The 19,209-nt window shown below is 46.2% G+C and overlaps 1 protein-coding gene across 2 annotated transcripts; it reads left to right on the forward strand.

The window, feature by feature from the left end:
• The first annotated feature begins 380 nt into the window (after positions 1-380).
• Positions 381-19,041, forward strand: zmp:0000001301 (tip elongation aberrant protein 1). 2 transcript variants are annotated; one of them, XM_045692518.1, is made up of 19 exons: positions 381-610; positions 705-771; positions 1,048-1,120; positions 1,209-1,251; positions 1,425-1,503; positions 1,930-2,018; positions 2,378-2,524; positions 3,266-3,317; positions 3,909-4,009; positions 5,397-5,482; positions 5,655-5,736; positions 6,016-6,107; positions 6,228-6,315; positions 6,478-6,526; positions 6,969-7,062; positions 7,946-8,046; positions 8,231-8,315; positions 8,482-8,586; positions 18,255-19,041. In XM_045692518.1, exons 2-19 carry the CDS (start codon positions 710-712, stop codon positions 18,357-18,359), a joined length of 1,533 nt encoding a protein of 510 aa, XP_045548474.1. In that variant the 5' UTR covers positions 381-610; positions 705-709; the 3' UTR covers positions 18,360-19,041. The 2 variants fall into 2 exon arrangements, with proteins under 2 accessions (XP_045548474.1, XP_013994202.1); XM_014138727.2 differs by having other exon boundaries at positions 385-610; positions 6,016-6,101.
• Positions 19,042-19,209: the final 168 nt, after the last annotated feature.

Genomic DNA, 19,209 nt, shown 5'->3' on the forward strand with positions numbered 1-19,209 from the left:
AGGACGCGCAGTACCCGGAAACAACGTATCTATTGTGGTTTATTCTCTGGTCCAAATAAAACATTTAGTTGTGGTTAACTGTATTGAATTGAAAGAGCGAACATAACTCAGCTTACTCTGAGAAACATGAGCTGTTTTCAAATATTCAAAACAATATAATTGGGAGGCCAAATGAAGAAACATATGCTGCATTGCATTCTAGGTGTTTTACTCAGAAATAACATGTCAAAAAAAGGATTAACCAAGTGATTTTATTACTGCTCCGATGCTTTTAGGATCACCTTCCATATAGTAGAACATTATGCATTGCCTGTTTTTGTTGCAGGTGTAATTGAATGAAGCGCCGCCTACCAAGGTCCTTTTTTGTTCATGGTAAATTTCTATTGCATGCTCAAAGGTGCATACCAGGTGGTTAAGTCATGTGAAACGTATTGCTACTGGTAGTTTGTGCTTCATGAGGTCTGTTTGTGGTCATCACTAGGCAACGAGAGTGTTCAGTTTACAGTACCTGCACGGCAAAGGTGTGTCTGTAAGAGGACACGGTGCTTAAAACCAGCGAACTATTCTAGGATCACCCGGGGCAGATTCCTTCTCCACCAAAATATTTATGGTACATTATTTAACACCAGGATTACTTCATGTTGGCACTTTTGTCAGTAAAATATATTGATCATCTTTAGAGCTTTTTATGCCTGTTTCTGTAGACAGAATGGCCTTAGCAAGTGGACACTGGGTTGCCAAGGAAACGAAAGGTAAACCACCAAGCCCCAGGTAAGTGTGTGTGTGTGTGTGTGTGTGTGTGTGTGTGTGTGTGTGTGTGTGTGTGTGTGTGTGTGTGTGTGTGTGTGTGTGTGTGTGTGTGTGTGTGTGTGTGTGTGTGTGTGTGTTTCTCTCAGTGACCGCTCAGCTTTTCCCCGTCATCACCTCAGGTATGCCCCCAGTATTTTCTTAACTTGGCTGAACATGCCTCTCTAGAAGCAGATGGAAAAACAACATAGTTGTTTCCATGTTTAGTTTCTCCATTTCCACATATCTCCACCTTCCCAGGCACGGCCATGCGCAAGCTGTGGCTGGGAATATAGCTTTCCTGTTTGGAGGGGTGTCCACCATATCCCATGAGGTAAATCTCATTACCTTATGCTAGTAATTGGTAAGCCTATCTAAAACACTGCAATGAACCTAGCAATGTATTTCCCCTTGTTCTGTAGGAGGAGCAGCCAGTATATTTGAATGACTTCTACATGCTCACAGGTACAGTATAATTATACTCAATGAGCTCAACCCAACACATGTAGGCTATGACTAAATACCCCTATTGACAGTCTAGATGAATCATGATACAAGCCTTCTTAAACATGCAATATAATGTCATTACTTACATATGATTACTCACTTCACTCTACAAACTTGTATTATGTTTCTAGTTTCAGCCACTCACATCACATGGGAGGTGATGCCACAGAATGGGGTTATACCCTCAGCAAGAGAAGGACACACAATTTGGTAATTGATATACTGTATACAGCATCTTAACAATTAGGATATATCAATTACCATTTCAATCTCAGACCATACTAATACGGTATGCTATTTGTTTACAAATCAACCATGGAGACATTCATTGAGACACCTGTTAAGTCTACTGCTTTGACATAGGTAAGATTACAGGGCAGGAAGTCCCTTGGGGCGGAAGGTAGCCTAGTGGTGAGAGCATTGGGCCAGTAACCGAAAGGTTGCTAGATTGAATCTCGAGCTGACAATGTATAAATCTGTCATTTCCCCCTGAACAAGGCAGTTAACCCACTGCTCCTAGGCTGTCATTGATAATGATAATTTGTTCTTAACTGTCTTACCTAGTTAAACAAAGGTTAATTAACATTTAAAAAAATGTACATATATACTGTAGATATATTCTTCCTGCCTCCGCAGTGTGGTTAAAGGCAAGCTCTACCTGTTTGGAGGAGTGGCCAGTCCACAGGCTGGAGAATGTCTTCCTGGAGTCTACTGCTTTGACATAGGTAAGATTACAGGGCAGGGAGTCCCTGGGTTATTACAGGGAAGCAGTGTAGATGATAAGAAGGAACCCAGCCTCGACTCAAAGATGAAGGCTAACATAATTGGTTAAAACTCCAGATTCTTTGCCACTTCCAGTGTCAATGGATGAGATGAAAGAGCTTAACTCCCCCAAACTAACATTGCCATAACAACAACAATTTTGAAAGAGTAGTAGCTGTAGTGTTTATTATTTTCACGATCCATGCCATGCTTAGGGTGAGATTGTGATGTTCATTACTGAGTTTGCTGTACAGTTCATTGTAACTAAAACTACACAGTTTAACACTGAGTAAAGCATGCCCTCTGGTCTCATTGGCTATAGTGTCATTGACGTGGGAGCGGCTTGCCACAGGGGGTGTGTCTCTTAGAACCATCAGACACAGTTCCTTCTCCGTGGGAGACAACATTTATGTCTACGGTGGGCTCCAAGACGGTGTCCCCACTGATGACCTCATGATGTTCAACACAGGTCAGTGTGGGCCAGGGTGGAGCCATGGTCACCACAGGTCAGTATGGGCCAGGGTGGAGCCATGGTCACCACAGGTCAGTATGGGCCAGGGTGGAGCCATGGTCACCACAGGTCAGTATGGGCCAGGGTGGAGCCATGGTCACCACAGGTCAGTATGGGCCAGGGTGGAGCCATGGTCACCACAGGTCAGTATGGGCCAGGGTGGAGCCATGGTCACCACAGGTCAGTATGGGCCAGGGTGGAGCCATGGTCACAACAGGTCAGTATGGGCCAGGGTGGAGCCATGGTCACAACAGGTCAGTATGGGCCAGGGTGGAGCCATGGTCACAACAGGTCAGTATGGGCCAGGGTGGAGCCATGGTCACAACAGGTCAGTATGGGCCAGGGTGGAGCCATGGTCACAACAGGTCAGTATGTGCCAGGGTGGAGCCATGGTCACAACAGGTCAGTATGGGCCAGGGTGGAGCCATGGTCACAACAGGTCAGTATGGGCCAGGGTGAAGCCATGGTCACAACAGGTCAGTATGGGCCAGGGTGGAGCCATGGTCACTTACAAGCATAGCAAACACTTTCATCCAAATCAGTGACCCTGTTGCTGTCAGGTCGAACTCACTGATTAGGAAGTAAATTATAAATAATGCTGCCGTGGAGGTGAACTTTGGTCAGAGGAAATATTTATGCATGTAGAGTAATGCATCTCTTCAGTCTCTTTGGTTCAGAGTGTGACTACTTGTATTTCAGTCTCTCTGAGCTGGACCCCAGTCAAGACCACTGGCACTCTGCCATCTGCAAGGTAATTTACACCATCGTAAACATAAGAAGCCTAACTAGTGGTCTCAAATGACAGAAATGAGCTAAAGATTCTCCTGTTGAGAGGATGCATCATTACATTTGCTGGGTTTAGCTAATATTGTACACCAGAAGACTTGTTTGTTAGCTGTGCTGCATTCCATCACAGAGTGTGCGTGAAAGGTTGCCATGGCACAGTATGTTGACAACGGCAACCAATAGAGTAACGGACGACCTCATGTGAAACTATATCTGAATGCCATCTGTCTTCCATTGACGCCCCCCAGTACTTGGCACGGTTCAGTCATGACCGTTCCAAGGACGCCCAACAGTCTAGTACGGGCACTCTCATCCTCATCCCAATCCAAATTCACACAGCCCTTGCCTTGCAACAACAGGCCATAGACAACAAGTTTGGCTTCATTTCAGTTCTGAACTTAGTTCAGTTCAGTCCAGTTTTTTGTCAGTACGAACACTTATTTTAGTTTTGACAGATAACACTGTAGCCTAATATATCCCTTGTTGATATGCTCTGATCCTGCAGATGCAGCCTGCTACAGTATTTGCCTGTGTCTGTGATGTTTTGTCTTTGCAGATACAACCACACGTTTGCTGTAGTCTGTGAGCAGGTGTTCATGTTTGGGGGATGTGCTGAGGATGGCTGCTACTACAAAGACGTTCATGTTTTCAACACGAGTAAAGAAATGCTAGTGCTCCTACAGACTTTGCATGGGCTGATATACTTTACATTTGACTTTGCTTTACACATTTTAGTAAACCCATTGTGACATCATTAGAATAGTGGAATGTTCTAATCAAACCAAAACCTCAGTAAACAACTGTGATGCAAGTGTGTAATTCTGAATCATAAATGACATCAAACTGCTGTAATGCTGTTATTCTAAACTCATTCTGACATCAATAATACATTATTGATGTCACATTGGAATTGTCAAAATAGATTCGGTAAAGAGGTCAATCGAACTCTACCAAAACAATGGAATTTCCATGAAAACGAGTGGGGAAAGATGCTGTGGGGGAAAGATCCGATTCTCCTCATTGCACCCATCAAAATTAGCCTACATTAGGCTATTGTTTATATGTGTATTTTACACTAGAGGGAAAAATCAGAGTATAATCCTTGTATGGAGGTCAACCCCAATACATGTTCATGTCATTGTCACCAATCAACTGCATTATAGTTAAAAACTACTTTGACTACCACTGACAATTTCTGTATGCTAGCTATGCTACCAGTTTATACAAACAGTAGTTAGCATTTAGCAGTCGCTTCTTCTAAACCTGAAAAGGGACTACTTCTAAATGTTATGCAGCGAAAACAGAGAAATATATCCAAATAGGACTTTAGTAACCACATTGTGGGCCTGTTTCAATACATCAATCATGACGGATTTGACAAATATCCACTTTGTTAGATCAGATTTGTTGTATGTGCGCCAATACGGCATCCATCTTCTTTCCCTCATGGTCTGCGTTCCATTGACCTCTTTGCTGCATCTATGATTCTGAACTTAAGTGACCTCATCCTCAAACAGCCTACATAGGGTTCCAAAAGGGTTTTGTGGCTGTCCCCATAGAAGAACCCTTTTTGGATCCAGGTAGAACTCTTTTGGGTTCCATGTAGAACCCTCTGGGGAAAGAGTTGTACATGGAACCCAAAAGGGTTCTATCTGGAACCAATAGGGGTTCTTCAAAGGGTTCTCCTATGGGGACAGCCAAAGAACCCTTTTTGGTTCTAGTTAGCACCTTTTTTTCTAAGAGTGTAGTGTGACTTCATTAATGACATCACTACCAGCAAACCACTATGATGTAATGTTGTAATTCTACATTTATTGTGACATAAGTAGTGCATTATTGATGTCACAGTGCAATTATCAGAATGGGGCTCAACTTGTCTGACCTCATCCTCAGACAGCCTATTCTGACATTATGAATAAATCACCAGCAGCAAACCACTATGATGTAATGTTGTTATTCTAAACTCATTGTGACATCAATAGTGCATTATTAATGTCACAGTGGAATGGGGCTGAAGTGAACTAAAGTGACCTGTCATTCTCAGAAACCCTGGTGTGGCAGAGGTATGGTGTGAAGGGGGAGTCACCCCTGGCCTGTGCAGGTCAGACCCTCACAGCACATCATGACAAGGTATAAACATCACACTAAATGCCCCCTCACCACCTACCAAAAATATCAAATGATATTGATATTGCCAGGCAACAGAATGCTTGAATCATTAAATCCTTAACGGACTATGAATGTCTACTTTGGTGTTATTCATGTACTCATGTTCTTATTATTTGAATATCATTCAATTCAGGATATTTACTTGTTTGGTGGAAAATGCACCAGTCAGGATGGAACAGTCACATCAACAAATGAAATTCATAAATTAAGCATTGGTAAGTCAAACAGCATCATCATGGTTTCCACTATATTAGCATGGGCATTTGAATACTGCATGTTTGCTGCCCTCGTGTGGAAAAAGTCCATGCACAAAAATCCATCCCTCATTCCTTCAAGCAATTATTATTTGTTTTCAGCGGTTTGAATAAAGATCCCAGGTTTACAGATAAAGGCCTAGTAGCTGACATGTACTGACATTTCCCCTCTTCCCTGTCTCCCTCCCTCTACTTGTCTCCCTCCCTGGTCCCTCCCTCCCTCCATCTCCCCCACTCCAGCTAAGATGAAATGGAAGGTGCCTCTCTATGTGGGGATTCCTCCGGCCCGCCGTCATGACCACACAGCCTTCATCCTTCACAGCCATGTGTGTGTGCGTGTGTGTGTGTGCGTGTGTGTGCGTGCTTGGATATGTGTGCACGCACGTGTGTGTCATCTGTCTATCTCTTCCTCTATTTCTCTCTCTTAATGACCTGGTGTTCGTATTATGCAGATATATGTATTCGGTGGCAAAAATGAAGAACAAGAATTCAATGACCTGAAGGTGATGAAATTGATTAACCCATCCGAAAGACAGCCAGGTAACACAGCCTATATCAATTTCAAAGATTTCCAATACTTGGGTAGTTTTTTGCCATTCCGTTACACTTTTACATCTTTCTTCAACCTTTATTCGTGTGTCTCTGGGAGTTTGATGTAATTTGACAAGCCGGTTCTGCAGTTCCTTTCTGTTCTTCTAATAGTGATGAAGGAGATTCTATCTGAGTTTGGACTTCAGGGAGTCAGCCATGGGTTAGTATTTTGTTATGTCAGCTATCCTATTCAAACTACAATTAACATTTTGCTCTCTTTTGCAGACTTATTTTTCTGGTTTGGCTGTGTTATTTTATGTTTACCTACAGATGTAGAATCTGAACCAGTCTCCTACAGCAGAAAAATTGTCCTGCAGCAAAACAGGAAATGTCTATTATTGTGTGGATTTTAATGAATGGACATTTTTGTAGCGGTTGATATATTTTTCAGAAGGGAAAATCTAGTCTGAAATTTTTGTGGAAATTACAAACTTTAGAAGCCTTTTTAAACCCCAAATACACTACAAGTTTTACATTTTCCTGCTTTTGAGGAAAGTTGTTTTTCAACAGGATGATCAAGTTAAGATCCTACACCTACACAGTTACAGTTATTCAAATTAGGTTTCAGGTTTCACAAAGCTTTTTCGCTCTCATTTGATCAGCTTCGCGCCGACAAAGGTCCCCAATGTCAAGTATGAGCTGAGTGAGTCTCCATCTCTGTTTTCTGTGAGGACGGATGCAGCTGCCTCTGCACAGGTGGGTCACATGAAAAGCAGTGAACTTTTCATCAAACTGCATAGAGGCATTGTTACTGTATGATGTAGTAACTTAGTAAAACATTTTAAAGCAGTCAATCAATCAATGAAATGTATTTTTAAAACCCTTCTTACATCAGCAGTTGTCACGCAGTTCTATACAGATACCCAGCCTAAGAGCAAGCAATGCACATGAAGATGCAGAAGCGCAATGGTTAGGAAAAACTCCCTAGAAAGGCAGGAACCTTGGTAGAAACCTAGAGAGGAACCAGGATCCGAGCGGTGGCCAGTCCTTTTCTAGCTGTGCCAGATGGAGATTATAAGAGTACATGGCCCGGTCGTTCTTCAAGACGTTCAACCTTTTGTAGATGACCAGTTGGGTCAAATAAATACCACAGTTGTTATAGAGGGTGCAGCAGTTCAACACTTCAGGAGTAAATGTCAGTTGTCTTTTCATAGCTGAGCATTCAGAGGTCCGGGAAAGAATTAGAGAGAGAAAGGGTTGAAACAGTAGGTCCGGCACAAAATAGCATGTACGGAGAAACAGGTCAGAGTTCCATAGCCTCAGGCATGAACAGCAGAATTGGATCGGTAGCATGGCTGGGTGGATTGGGGACAGGGACAGGCAGGAGTCCTTAGGCCAGGTAGTCCTGAGGCATGGTCCTAGGGATTGAGAGAGAGAGAGAGAGAGAGGGAGAGAGAGAGACAGAGAGAGAGAGAGAGAGAGAGAGAGAGAGAGAGAGAGATGAGCAGTCAAACTTTCCTTAAGAAAATCCCACCTTGTAAGACATGCTATTATATCCAGGTAGTAGCAACTTGCTCACATACTGTTTCTATAACAACTTGTAGTCTGCATGTTTATCATGCTGATGTTACATCATTAGGTTACAGCCCAAAGAGACTTCAGTGCCGTCCGAGATGAGGCGATGGATATGATCCATAAAGCTTTCTCCATGCTTGATGGAGAGTTCCAGAAGCTTGACAGGTATTATGTTTTCAATCTAGGTCCAAAGTTTGACAAACAGATGACCTTTGACAAACAGGTTTGACAAACAGGTCAAACATTTTCCTGACCAATAAACTCTTCATTCATTGACTGAGTGACTGACAAACCAATTAATTAATGCATGCATTCATTCATCCGTTCAATAAGTTATTCATTACTGTAGAGAAAGGTCAGAGCTTGCTCAGTCTGCAGCTGCTCTTCAGTACAAGAGAGAAGCTCACCAAGCCCACCATCAGCAACAGGAGGAGGTAAAGGCTCACTCATAGTTCAAGATTATCATTCACTCACTCATTCACTAAATATGTAGCTTTCCAATAGTTCCCCTTTTTGTGTGGGTGAATAATTTGTATTCTATGAAATAATGGTTTTCCAGGAAGAATGACAGAAGCTTTGTTTGTGGTTTTGGTGTTGCAGGAACTACAGGAAATGCTTGAGCGACACAGAGCCCAGAATGAGACCTGGCTACGTGCACGGGCAGAGGAGAATGACAAGGAAAGGAAGGGGCTGTGTAAACTCAGGGTGTGTAGTGGTTACTAACCACACACACACACACACACACACACACACACACACACACACACACACACACACACACACACACACACACACACACACACACGCGCACACGCACACACGCACACACACACAAACAGTAGCACAAACATAAACATGCATGCAGTTTCAGGTGTAGAATTAGAAGTGTATTCCTGAAGTGTAGGAGATTACATGTGAAGTTGTATTCAATTCAGTTTTATTTCTAGTGGATGATCACATGACATTATGGGTTTTTGGGGAGTGTGTGTACCTTTCAGCACTAGGCTACCAGAAAACCCCTCATCTGTTCAGAAAAGGTAGCAGTCCACCTATGAATACGCCAATGTGCTTTTGCTGAAGTGTACGCTCAATGTCCTGCTGAAAGCCAGGTATAGGGCATCTTTTTTCCATTGAATTAGGAATTAGAATACTAGAACTGAGAGGAACCTTCTTATGATGGTCCAAGGGTCAGCCATGTTTGTCAGGGAGTTGGTCAACCATGGTTAGCCAGTGCTCTGATAAGATATTGTGTAAAACAGTAAATCTGAAGAATTTATCTGCACTGTGCCTTCAGAAAGTATTCACACCCTTTGACTTTTTCCACATTTTGTTGTGTTACAGACTGAAAATTGATTAAATTGAGATTTTGTGTCACTGACCTACACACAATACCCCATTATGTCAAAGTAGAATTACATTTTAAGATTAAATTTTTTTTTAAATTAAAAACGAAAAGCTGAAATGTATTGAGTCAATAAGTATTCAACCCCTTTGTTATGGCAAGCCTAAATAAGTTCAGGAGTAAAAAGTTGTATAATACGTTGCATGGACTCACTCTGCATATTAGTGTTTAAAATGCTTTTTGAATGACTACCTCATCTTTGTACCCCACATATAATTATCTGTAAGGTTCCTTTAGTCGAGCAGTGAATTTCAAACACAGATTCAACCACAAAGACCAGGGAGGTTTTCCAATACCTCACAAAGAAGGGCACTGTCACGACTTCCGCCGAAGTTGGTCCCTCTCCTTGTTCAGGCGGCGTTCGGCGGTCGTCGTCACCGGTTTTCTAGTTGCCACCGATCCACGTTTTCTTTTTCCATTTGTTTTGTCTTCATTGTACACACCTGATTTCCATTTCATCATTATTGTTCCCTATTTAACCCTCTGGTTTCCCCCTTGGTTTTGTGAGTGTTTGTTCTGTGTTAAGGTGTCGCGTGTAATTGTGAGCTGAGTTATTTTCCCTGCGTGAAATATTTTGTTGTTTTGTTGAGTAAAGACCTTTATTACTCATTCTCTGTGTCCTGCGCCTGACTCCGTCCCACCTGCTGCACATTGACTCTTGACAGAAACACGCACCTATATTATGGAGTCAGCAGGTGCACCCAGTCCTCCGTTACCTGTGGAGGAGCGCGTCCAGCAGCACGCGACTATGCTACAAAATCTTGGCACAGCCATGGATCGCATGCTGTACACCATGGAGCGATGGGAGAGAGGGGATTTTCCCACACCCCCCTCAACGTCACCACAACCCACACCGCTGTCCACCCCTCCGTCACCTGGACCCAGTGGGATTCGGCTCTCGCTCCCGAGGGCGTGTGATGGGACGGCTGCCGGGTGCCAGGGGTTCCTGCTCCAGTTGGAGCTCTACCTGGTGACCGTCCACCCGGCTACTTCGGGACACGAGTGCGTATCCGCCCTCATCTCCTGTCTGTCGGGGAAAGCACTTGAGTAATGGTAGTGGGCCAACGCCGTATGGGGGAGAGAAAGCGCAGCTTTGTTCCACTATGAAGATTTCACCCGCCGCTTCCGGGCGGTTTTCGATCATCCATCTGAGGGGAGAGCGGCGGGAGAATGCTTGTTCCACCTTAGACAGGGGATGAGGAGCGCACAAGACTATGCACTGGACTTCAGGACCCTGGCCGCCAGCGCGGGATGGAATGAAAGGGCCCTGATCGACCATTACCGGTGTAGTCTACGGGAGGACGTTCGTCGGGAGCTGGCATGCAGGGACACCACCCTTACAGGTGGCAGGGCACTGGCGGATCATCCCAGGTGAGTAGACACCTGACTCACCCAGAGCTCCCTGTTGCTCACGTGTGTGTGTGTATAGAATTTCCTGAGTTTTCCTTGCATTCTCAGCATAAGGCGCTAGTAGATTCAGGCGCAGCTGGGAACTTTATTGACCGTTCATTTGCACTTAATTTAGGGATCCCTATTGTTCCTGTTGATGTGCCATTCCCTGTACATGCCTTAGATAGTCGTCCTTTAGGGTAGGGGCTGATTAGGGAGGCCACTGCTCCACTATGTATGATAACGCAGGAGGGTCATGAGGAGAGAATTAGTCTCTTCCTGATTGATTCTCCTGCGTTTCCCATGGTGCTGGGCCTTCCCTGGTTGGCCTATCATGACTCCACTATTTCGTGGCAACAGAGGGCTCTCAAGGGATGGTCACGTAAGTGCGCAGGGAGGTGTGTATGTGTTTCCATTGGTGCCACTACGGTGGAGAGTCCAGACCAGGTCTCCACCGTGCACATCCCCTCTGAATATGCCGATTTGGCTCTTGCCTTCTGTAAGAAGAGGGCGACTAAATTACCACCCCATCAACGGGGGGATTGTGCGATAAATCTCCTGGTAGATGCAGCACTTCCCAGGAGTCACGTGTATCCTCTGTCAGAGGAGGAGACGGCGGCTATGGAAACATATGTCTCCGAATCTCTGGGGCAGGGATACATTCGGCCTTCCACTTCACCTGCCTCCTCGAGTTTCTTTTTTGTGAAGAAGGACGGTGGTTTACGCCCGTGTATTGACTATCGAGGTATCAATCAGATCACTGTGAGGTACATTTACCCGCTGCCTCCCATAGCCAGTGCGATTGAGTCAATGCACGGGGCGCGCTTCTTCACGAAATTGGATCTCAGGAGCGCTTACAATCTGGTGCGTATCCGGGAGGGGGGATGAGTGGAAGACGGCATTCCGTACCACCTCTGGGCACTATGAGTACCTCGTCATGCCGTACAGGTTGATGAATGCTCCATCAGTCTTCCAATCCTTTGTAGATTAGATTTTCAGGGACCTGCACGGGCAGGGTGTAGTGGTGTATATCGATGACATTCTGATATACTCCGCTACACGCGCCGAGCATGTGTCCCTGGTGCGCAGGGTGCTTGGTCGACTGTTGGAGCATGACCTGTACGTCAAGGCTGAGAAGTGTGTGTTCTTCCAACAGTCCGTCTCCTTCCTCGGGTACCGCCTCTCCGCGTCAGGGGTGGAGATGGAAAGTGACCGCATTTCAGCCGTGCGTAATTGGCTGACTCCAACCACAGTAAAGGAGGTGCAGCGGTTCTTAGGGTTGGCCATCTACTACCGGAGGTTTATCCGGGGCTTTGGTCAGATAGCGGCTCCCATTACCTCATTGCTGAAGGGGGGACCGGTGCGACTGCAGTGGTCAGCTGGGGCAGACAGGGCTTTTGGTCACCTGAAGGCTCTGTTTACCTCAGCTCCCGTGCGGGCTCATCCTGATCCCTCCTTGGCACATTATAGTGGAGGTGGATGCGTCCGAGGCTGGGATAGGGGCGGGGATAGGAGCTGTGCTATCTCAGCGCTCGGGTACGCCACCAAAGCTCTGCCCCGTGATTTATTTTCGAAGAAGCTCAGCTCGGCGGAGCGAAACTATGATGTGGGGGACCGGGAGCTGTTGGCTGTCGTAAAGGCTCTGAAGGCGTCGAGGCACTGGCTTGAGGGGGCTAAATACCATTTTCTCATTTGGACTGACCACCGCAATCTGGAGTATATCCGGGCGGCGAGGAGACTGAACCCTCGCCAGGCAAGGTGGGCCATGTTTTTCACCCATTTTTTGTTCACCTTATCCTACAGACCAGGTTCCCAGAATGCTAAGGCCGACACACTTTCTCGGATGTATGACACAGAGGAGCGGTCCACGGATCCCACTCCCATCCTTCCGGCTTCTTGCCTGGTGGCACCGGTGGTGTGGGAGGTGGACGTGGACATCAAGCGGGCGTTACGTACAGAGCCCACTTCCACCCAGTGTCCAGTTGGGTCTGTTCGTTCCGTCTGCTGTCCGCGACCGTTTGATCTCTTGGACCCACACATCACCCTCTTCTGGTCATCCTGGCATCAGTCGGACAGTGCGCTGTCTTAGTGGGAAGTACTGGTGGTCTACCCTGGCTAAGGACGTGAGGGTTTATGTTTCCTCCTGCTTGGTGTGCGCCCAGTGCAAGGCACCTAGACACCTGCCCAGAGGGAAATTACAACCCCTACCCGTTCAACAACAGCCGTGGTCACACCTATCGGTGGATTTCTTGACGGATATACCTCCGTCACAAGGGAACACTACGATCCTGGTCATTGTAGATCGGTTTTCTAAGTCTTGCCGTCTCCTTCCTTTGCCCGGTCTCCCTACGGCCCTACAGACTGCGGAGGCCCTGTTCACTCACGTCTTCCGGCACTACGGGGTGCCTGAGGATATAGTTTCTGATCTGGGTCCCCAGGTCACGTCCATGGTTTGGAGGGCGTTTATGGAACGTCTGGGGGTCTCGGTCAGCCTTACCTCGGGTTTTCACCCCGAGAGTAACGGGCAGGTAGAGAGAGTTAACCAGGATGTGGGTAGGTTTCTGCGGTCCTATTGCCAGGACTGGCCGGGGGAGTGGGCGGCTTTCATCCCCTGGGCAGAGATGGCCCAGAACTCACTCCGCCACTCCTCCACTAACAGATCTCCTTTCCAGTGCATACTAGGTTATCAGCTGGTTCTGGCACCATGGCATCAGAGCCAGTTCGAGGCACCTGTGGTGGATGAATGGTTTCGGCGCTCGGAGGAGACATGGGACGCTGCCCATGTGCACCTGCAATGGGCCATCAGGTGGCAGAAGGCGAGCGCCGACCGCAACCGCAGTGAGGCACCCGTGTTCGCGACGGGGGATTGGGTCTGGCTCTCGACCCGAAACCTGCCTTTCTGCTTGCCCTGCCGGAAGCTGGGACCGAGGTTTGTTGGGCCATTTAAAGTCCTGAGGAGACTGAACGAGGTTTGTTATAGATTACCGCTCCCCCCCGATTACCGCATTAACCGCTCGTTCCATGTGTCTCTCCTCAGGCCGGTGGTGGCTGGTCCACGCTAGGGATCTGAGGTACGGGAGGTTCCTCCGCCCCCTCTGGACATCGAGAGGGCCCCGGCGTATGCTGTTCGAGCCATCATGGACTCAAGGCGTCTGGCGAGGGGCCTTCAGTACCTCGTGGAGTGGGAGGGGTACGGTCCGGAGGAGAGATGATGGGTGCCGGTGGAGGACATTCTGGATCCTTCGTTACTGCGGGAGTTTCACCGTCTCCACCTGGATCGTCCTGCGCCCCGTCCTCCGGGTCGTCCCTGAGGCCGGTGTCGGCGCGCTGCTGGAGCCGCGCATCAAGGGGGGGGTACTGTCATGACTTCCGCCGAAGTTGGTCCCTCTCTTTGTTCGGGCGGCGTTCGGCGGTCGTCGTCACCGGTTTTCTAGTTGCCACCGATCCACGTTTTCTATGTTGGGGTTTTGTTTGGGATGATCTCCAATTAGAGGCAGCTGGTCCTCGTCTCTAATTGGAGATCATACTTAAGTAGGGGTTTTTCCACCTGGGTTTTGTGGGTGATACATTTTTGAGTTGTGTATGTGTTCATCTCTGCGTCACGGTTTGTTGTTTTTTCATTCAGTGTATTTATGTATTGCATAGTTTCACAGTATATATAAAATGTGGAACGACACACACGCTGCACTTTGGTCCTCTTCCTACAACAACCGTGACAGAATCACCCACCACCAAAGGACCAAGTAGCGTGCCCAGGAGAAACAGGAATGGACTTGGGAGGAAATTCTGGACAGAAAAAGACCCTGGAGTCAGGCTGGGGAGTATCGCCGTCTGAAAGAAGAAATCGAGGCAGCAAGAGCAGAGCGGCGATACTACGAGGCATTATACCAACCACGAGGCAAGTGCGAGAGGCAGCCCCAAAAACATTTGGGGGGGGGCTCATGGGGAGATTGGCAGAGTCAGGGTGGAGACCTGAGCCAACTCCCCGTGCTTACCATGGGGAGCGAGTGAAGAAGCAAGCACCGTGTCATGCGCATTCACAGCCCAGTGCAATCTGTGCCCGCGCCCCGCATTTGTCGTGCTAGGTTGAGTATTCAGCCAGGAAGGGTGGTGCCAGCTCAGCGCTCCTGGTCTCCAGTTCGCCTTCTCGGTCTAGGATATCCTGCGCCGGCGCTGCGCACTGTGTCGCCAGTGCGTATTCACAGCCCAGTTCGTCCTGTGCCAGCTCCCCGCATTTGCCGGGCGAAAGTAAGCATCCAGCCAGGACGGGGTGTGCCAGCTATACGCTCGAGACCTCCGGTGCGCCTCCATGGTCCAGTATATCCTGTGCCTGCCCCACGTACCCGGCCTCCAGTGAGTCTATCCAGCCTGGTACGTCCTGTGTCTGCTCCTCGCACTTGCCCTGAGGTGCGTGTCACCAGTCTGGTGCCACCTGTGCCACCCCCACGCATCAGGCCTCCAGTGCCCCTGCCCAGTCCAGGGTGTCCTGTTCCTGCTCCCCGCACTCGCCCTGAGGTGCGTGTTACTACTCTGGCGTCCCCTGTGCCAGCCCCACGCATCAGGCTTCCAGTGCGCATTCCCAGTCCAGAGCTTCCGGCGACAGTTCCCAGTCCAGAGCTTCTGGCGACAGTTCCTAGTCCAGAGCTTCCGGCGACAGTTCCCAGTCCAGAGCTTCCGGCGACGTTCTACAGTCCGGAACCTCCTGACACGGCCTGCAGTCCGGAACATCCAGAGACGGCCTGCAGCCCGGAGTCTTCGGCCACGGCCTGCAGCCCGGAGTCTTCGGCCACGGCCTGCAGCCCGGAGTCTTCGGCCACGGCCTGCAGCCCGGAACCTCCGGCGGCGGCCTGCAGCCCGGAACCTCCGGCGGCGGCCTGCAGCCCGGAACCTCCGGCGGCGGTCTGCAGTACAGAGCCTCCGGTGATGATCTACAGTCCGGTTCCTCCGATGACGAGCCACGGTCTGGTGGTACTGAAGCAGAGGGATCAGCAGGCGGAGCGGGGGTTACACCCCGAACCGGAGCCGCCTCCTCTGTGGGAGGATCCGCTGGATAATAGGGTTCTGGGTACTGCACCAGAGCCGCCATAGACAAGTTACCCACCCTGCCCTCCCTTTTTTTTTTGGGGGGGTTGTTGTTGTTTTGTCTAGGTGCGGTCGGAGTCCGTACCTTTGGGGGGGTACTGTCACGTCCTGACCACAGAAAGATGTTATTTTCTATGGTAGAGTAGGTCAGGGCGTGACAGGGGGATTTTTCTATGTTTTCTATTTCTATGTTTGGGTTCTAGTTTTGTATTTCTATGTTGGGGTTTTGTTTGGGATGATCTCCAATTAGAGGCAGCTGCTCCTCGTTGTCTCTAATTGGAGATCATACTTAAGTAGGGGTTTCTCCACCTGGGTTTTGTGGGTGATTAATTTTTGAGTTGTGTATGTGTTCATCTCTGCGTCATAGTTTGTTGTTTTTTCATTCAGTATATTTATGTATTGCATAGTTTCACAGTATATATAAAATGTGGAACGACACACACGCTGCACTTTGGTCGTCTTCCTATGACAACCGTGACAGGACTGGGGAGTTTTGGGGGAGATAAATGGAACAGAGCTAAGCACAGGCAAAATCCTAGAGGAAAACTTGGTTCAGTTTTCTTTCCAACAGACACTGAGACAAATTCACCTTTCAGCAGGACAATAACCTAAAATACAAGGCCAAATATACACTGGAGTTACTTACCAACACGACATTGAATGTTCCAGAGTGGCCTAATTCCAGTTTTGACTTAAATCGGCTTGAAAATCTATAGCAAGACTTTAAAATGGCTGTCTAGCAATGATCACCAACCAACTTGACAGAGCTTCAAGAAATGGAAAAGAATCATGTGCAAATATTGTACAATCCAGGTGTGCAAAGCCCGTAGAGATTTACCCTGAAAGACTCACAGCTGTAATCGCTGCCAAATGTGATTAGAACATGTATTGACTCAGTGGGTTGAATACTTATGTAATCAAGATATGTTTTATTTTTCATACATTTTTACAAAATGTAGAATTTTTCTTCCACTTTGACGTTACAGATTATTTTGTGTAGATGGTTGACAAAAAACAGCAAATCAATTTTAATTCCACCTTGTAACACCAACAAAATATGGGAAAAAAAACTGTCTATAGATGTGGAAATCAAGACCGTTCTGAACGGCACCAAAAGTTATATGTCCAAAGGGCATCCGCGTCGGCTCGTGCTTACTGGGGTGTAGCCTATCATGTCGGCCTGCATTGGAATTGTATGAATGCCCATCCATGTGGTAGGCCCACTGTTTGTAAAACAGGCAGTTGCATTGGCTTTATTTGGCTATTCAAGCTCTGAATATCAGCTACCCAACTTTATCAGGAGTTATCGTGAGCCTATTTGCAATGTGTTTACACAGTGGGAAATGCAGAAATATATTTTTTTTAGCTAGGATCAGCTTGGAAAAAAATGTATGGATACAAACTTGAAACCACTGATCATAATAATGGGATGAAACTCCTGGACAATGGTTGTGATTGTCCATTCCATATTGTCCATTTCACTTTGACCTGTACCGTTTTTAGGATATGTTGTTTATTAACATGACAGCACATTTTTTATTTGATTAATCGCCATTTGGGATAGGCTATTTGCAGTGGTGTAAAGTACTTAAGTAAAAATACTTTAAAGTACTGCTTAAGTAGTTTTTTGGGGTATCTGTACTTTACTTATATTTTTACTTCACTACATTCCTAAAGAAAAGAATGCACTTTTTACTCCATACATTTTCCCTGACACCCAAAAGTAGTTGTTACATTTTGACAGGAAAATGGTCCAATTCACACACTTATCAAGAGAACATCCCTGTTCATCCCTACTGCCTCTAATCTGGTGGACTCACTAAACACAAATACTTTGTAAAATGTTGGAGTGTACCACTGGCTTCCCGCCAATAAATAGAAAAAATAAAATTGTGCCATCTGTTTGCTTAATATAAGCAATTTGAAATGGTTTATGCTTTTACTTTTACTTGTGATACTTAAGTACATTTTAGCAATTCCATTTACTTTTGATACTTAAATATATTTAAAACCAAATACTATTAGACTTTTACTCAAGTAGTATTTTACTGAGCGACTTTCACTTTTACTTGAGTCATTTTTATTAAGAAGGTATCTTTACTTTTACTCAAGTATGACATTGAGTACCTTTTCCACCACTGGCTATTTGATTGGAGAAACCTGCATCGGAACATTGGTGGATCGCGCGTGCTGGGAATGGACAAGAAAAATATTTTGCTGTCCCTGCCTTTGACAAAGTGGGCACTGCTTATTACAGGGTGGCATCAGCGCTCACCTAAAAAGCTAATATGACACTGGTTGAGAAAATTGCTAATTATTTTTGGGCAGAATTATTTTAGGTCTCATGTGTTATTGGATGTGCGTCTTGGACAGTTTAGCTCCGAAAATGCCGTCCTCGTCAATCTGCCGCCATAGGCGGCCGATCCTTCCTAATGTGAGGGTCTAGTAATTTAATAGGATCTTTATGCCTTTTTCATACATTTTCCCTCTCTCTTCCAAGGAGGAGATTGTGCACGAGCAGGGGAGACTGAAAGAGGAGCAGGGAAACATCCAGAAACGCAGCGAACACCTCCTATCCATCATGCAACAGTTTAAAGGCATGTAAAGACACGTAACCATGGCAACCAACTTGGACGTGCCGAGTTTGTGGGTGTGGCTTACTTTCCCAAGGATGACCAACTCAAAAGCGTTTGAAAAAAAGGAAATGTGACATTCATTTGTGTTTTTCCACTGGTGGGTGTGTTTGAATAGTTAGCATTTTGTGCATAGCTAAGATTAACTTTTGTTGTCTTTTGCCAGATAGTCATAATATCTTTAGCGAGACAGGGGGATAATTTTGACATGTGTCAAAAGAACAAACACCACTCAAGGCATTTGTTTAAACCTCAGGAATAGTTGCTAAAAATTCCTAGGACATATCCAAATTGGTCATGATAAGGTCTAAGCAAAATGTTGTAAAGGAGAATAATTAATTGAGTTGTAGATTGATGTAGGCTAATCATGTTCATACATTTTTTTTTGATTATTTGGCATATCTTGTCATATCTGCATAAAACAACTTTCTGTTCCCTCATCTTTCAAATAATCCTACACTGAAGGCTTACACTTTTATCAACATACTTTAAAATAACTGACGGAATGTTATATTCTAAATGTGGGCAAACAATATATTTTCTTAGGCAAACTGTATGGGAATAGATAACTCACAAATGAAAACCAAAAAAAATAATATAAAAAAATGCTTTGCATAAGAATTGGTTGTCAATTAAATAATTTACTCAAAGAGCTTTCCTCTTGTCCTCAAATTGTTACCAGCCCTGTCGCAGCATAGAGATCCTATTAAATGAATAAAGTATTATAATTCTTAATTCTGTGTCGCAGTCAAACAAATGCGCAGGCGCAGAGCTGTCGGTTCGGGAAAAGCAAAATGACTCACTATTTTGCAGGAAGACAGA

This window comes from Salmo salar, chromosome ssa13 (genome assembly GCF_905237065.1).
Source record: "Salmo salar chromosome ssa13, Ssal_v3.1, whole genome shotgun sequence".
Taxonomy (NCBI): Eukaryota; Metazoa; Chordata; class Actinopteri; order Salmoniformes; family Salmonidae; genus Salmo; species Salmo salar.

Coding starts and splice junctions, on each gene's coding strand:
- zmp:0000001301 (XM_045692518.1), top strand. CDS start 710: ATGGCCTTAGCAAGTGGACACTGGGTTGCCAAGGAAACGAAAGGTAAA. Junction 1,504..1,929: donor AGAGAAGGACACACAATTTG/GTAATTGATATA, acceptor CTGCCTCCGCAG/TGTGGTTAAAGGCAAGCTCT. Junction 2,019..2,377: donor AGTCTACTGCTTTGACATAG/GTAAGATTACAG, acceptor CATTGGCTATAG/TGTCATTGACGTGGGAGCGG.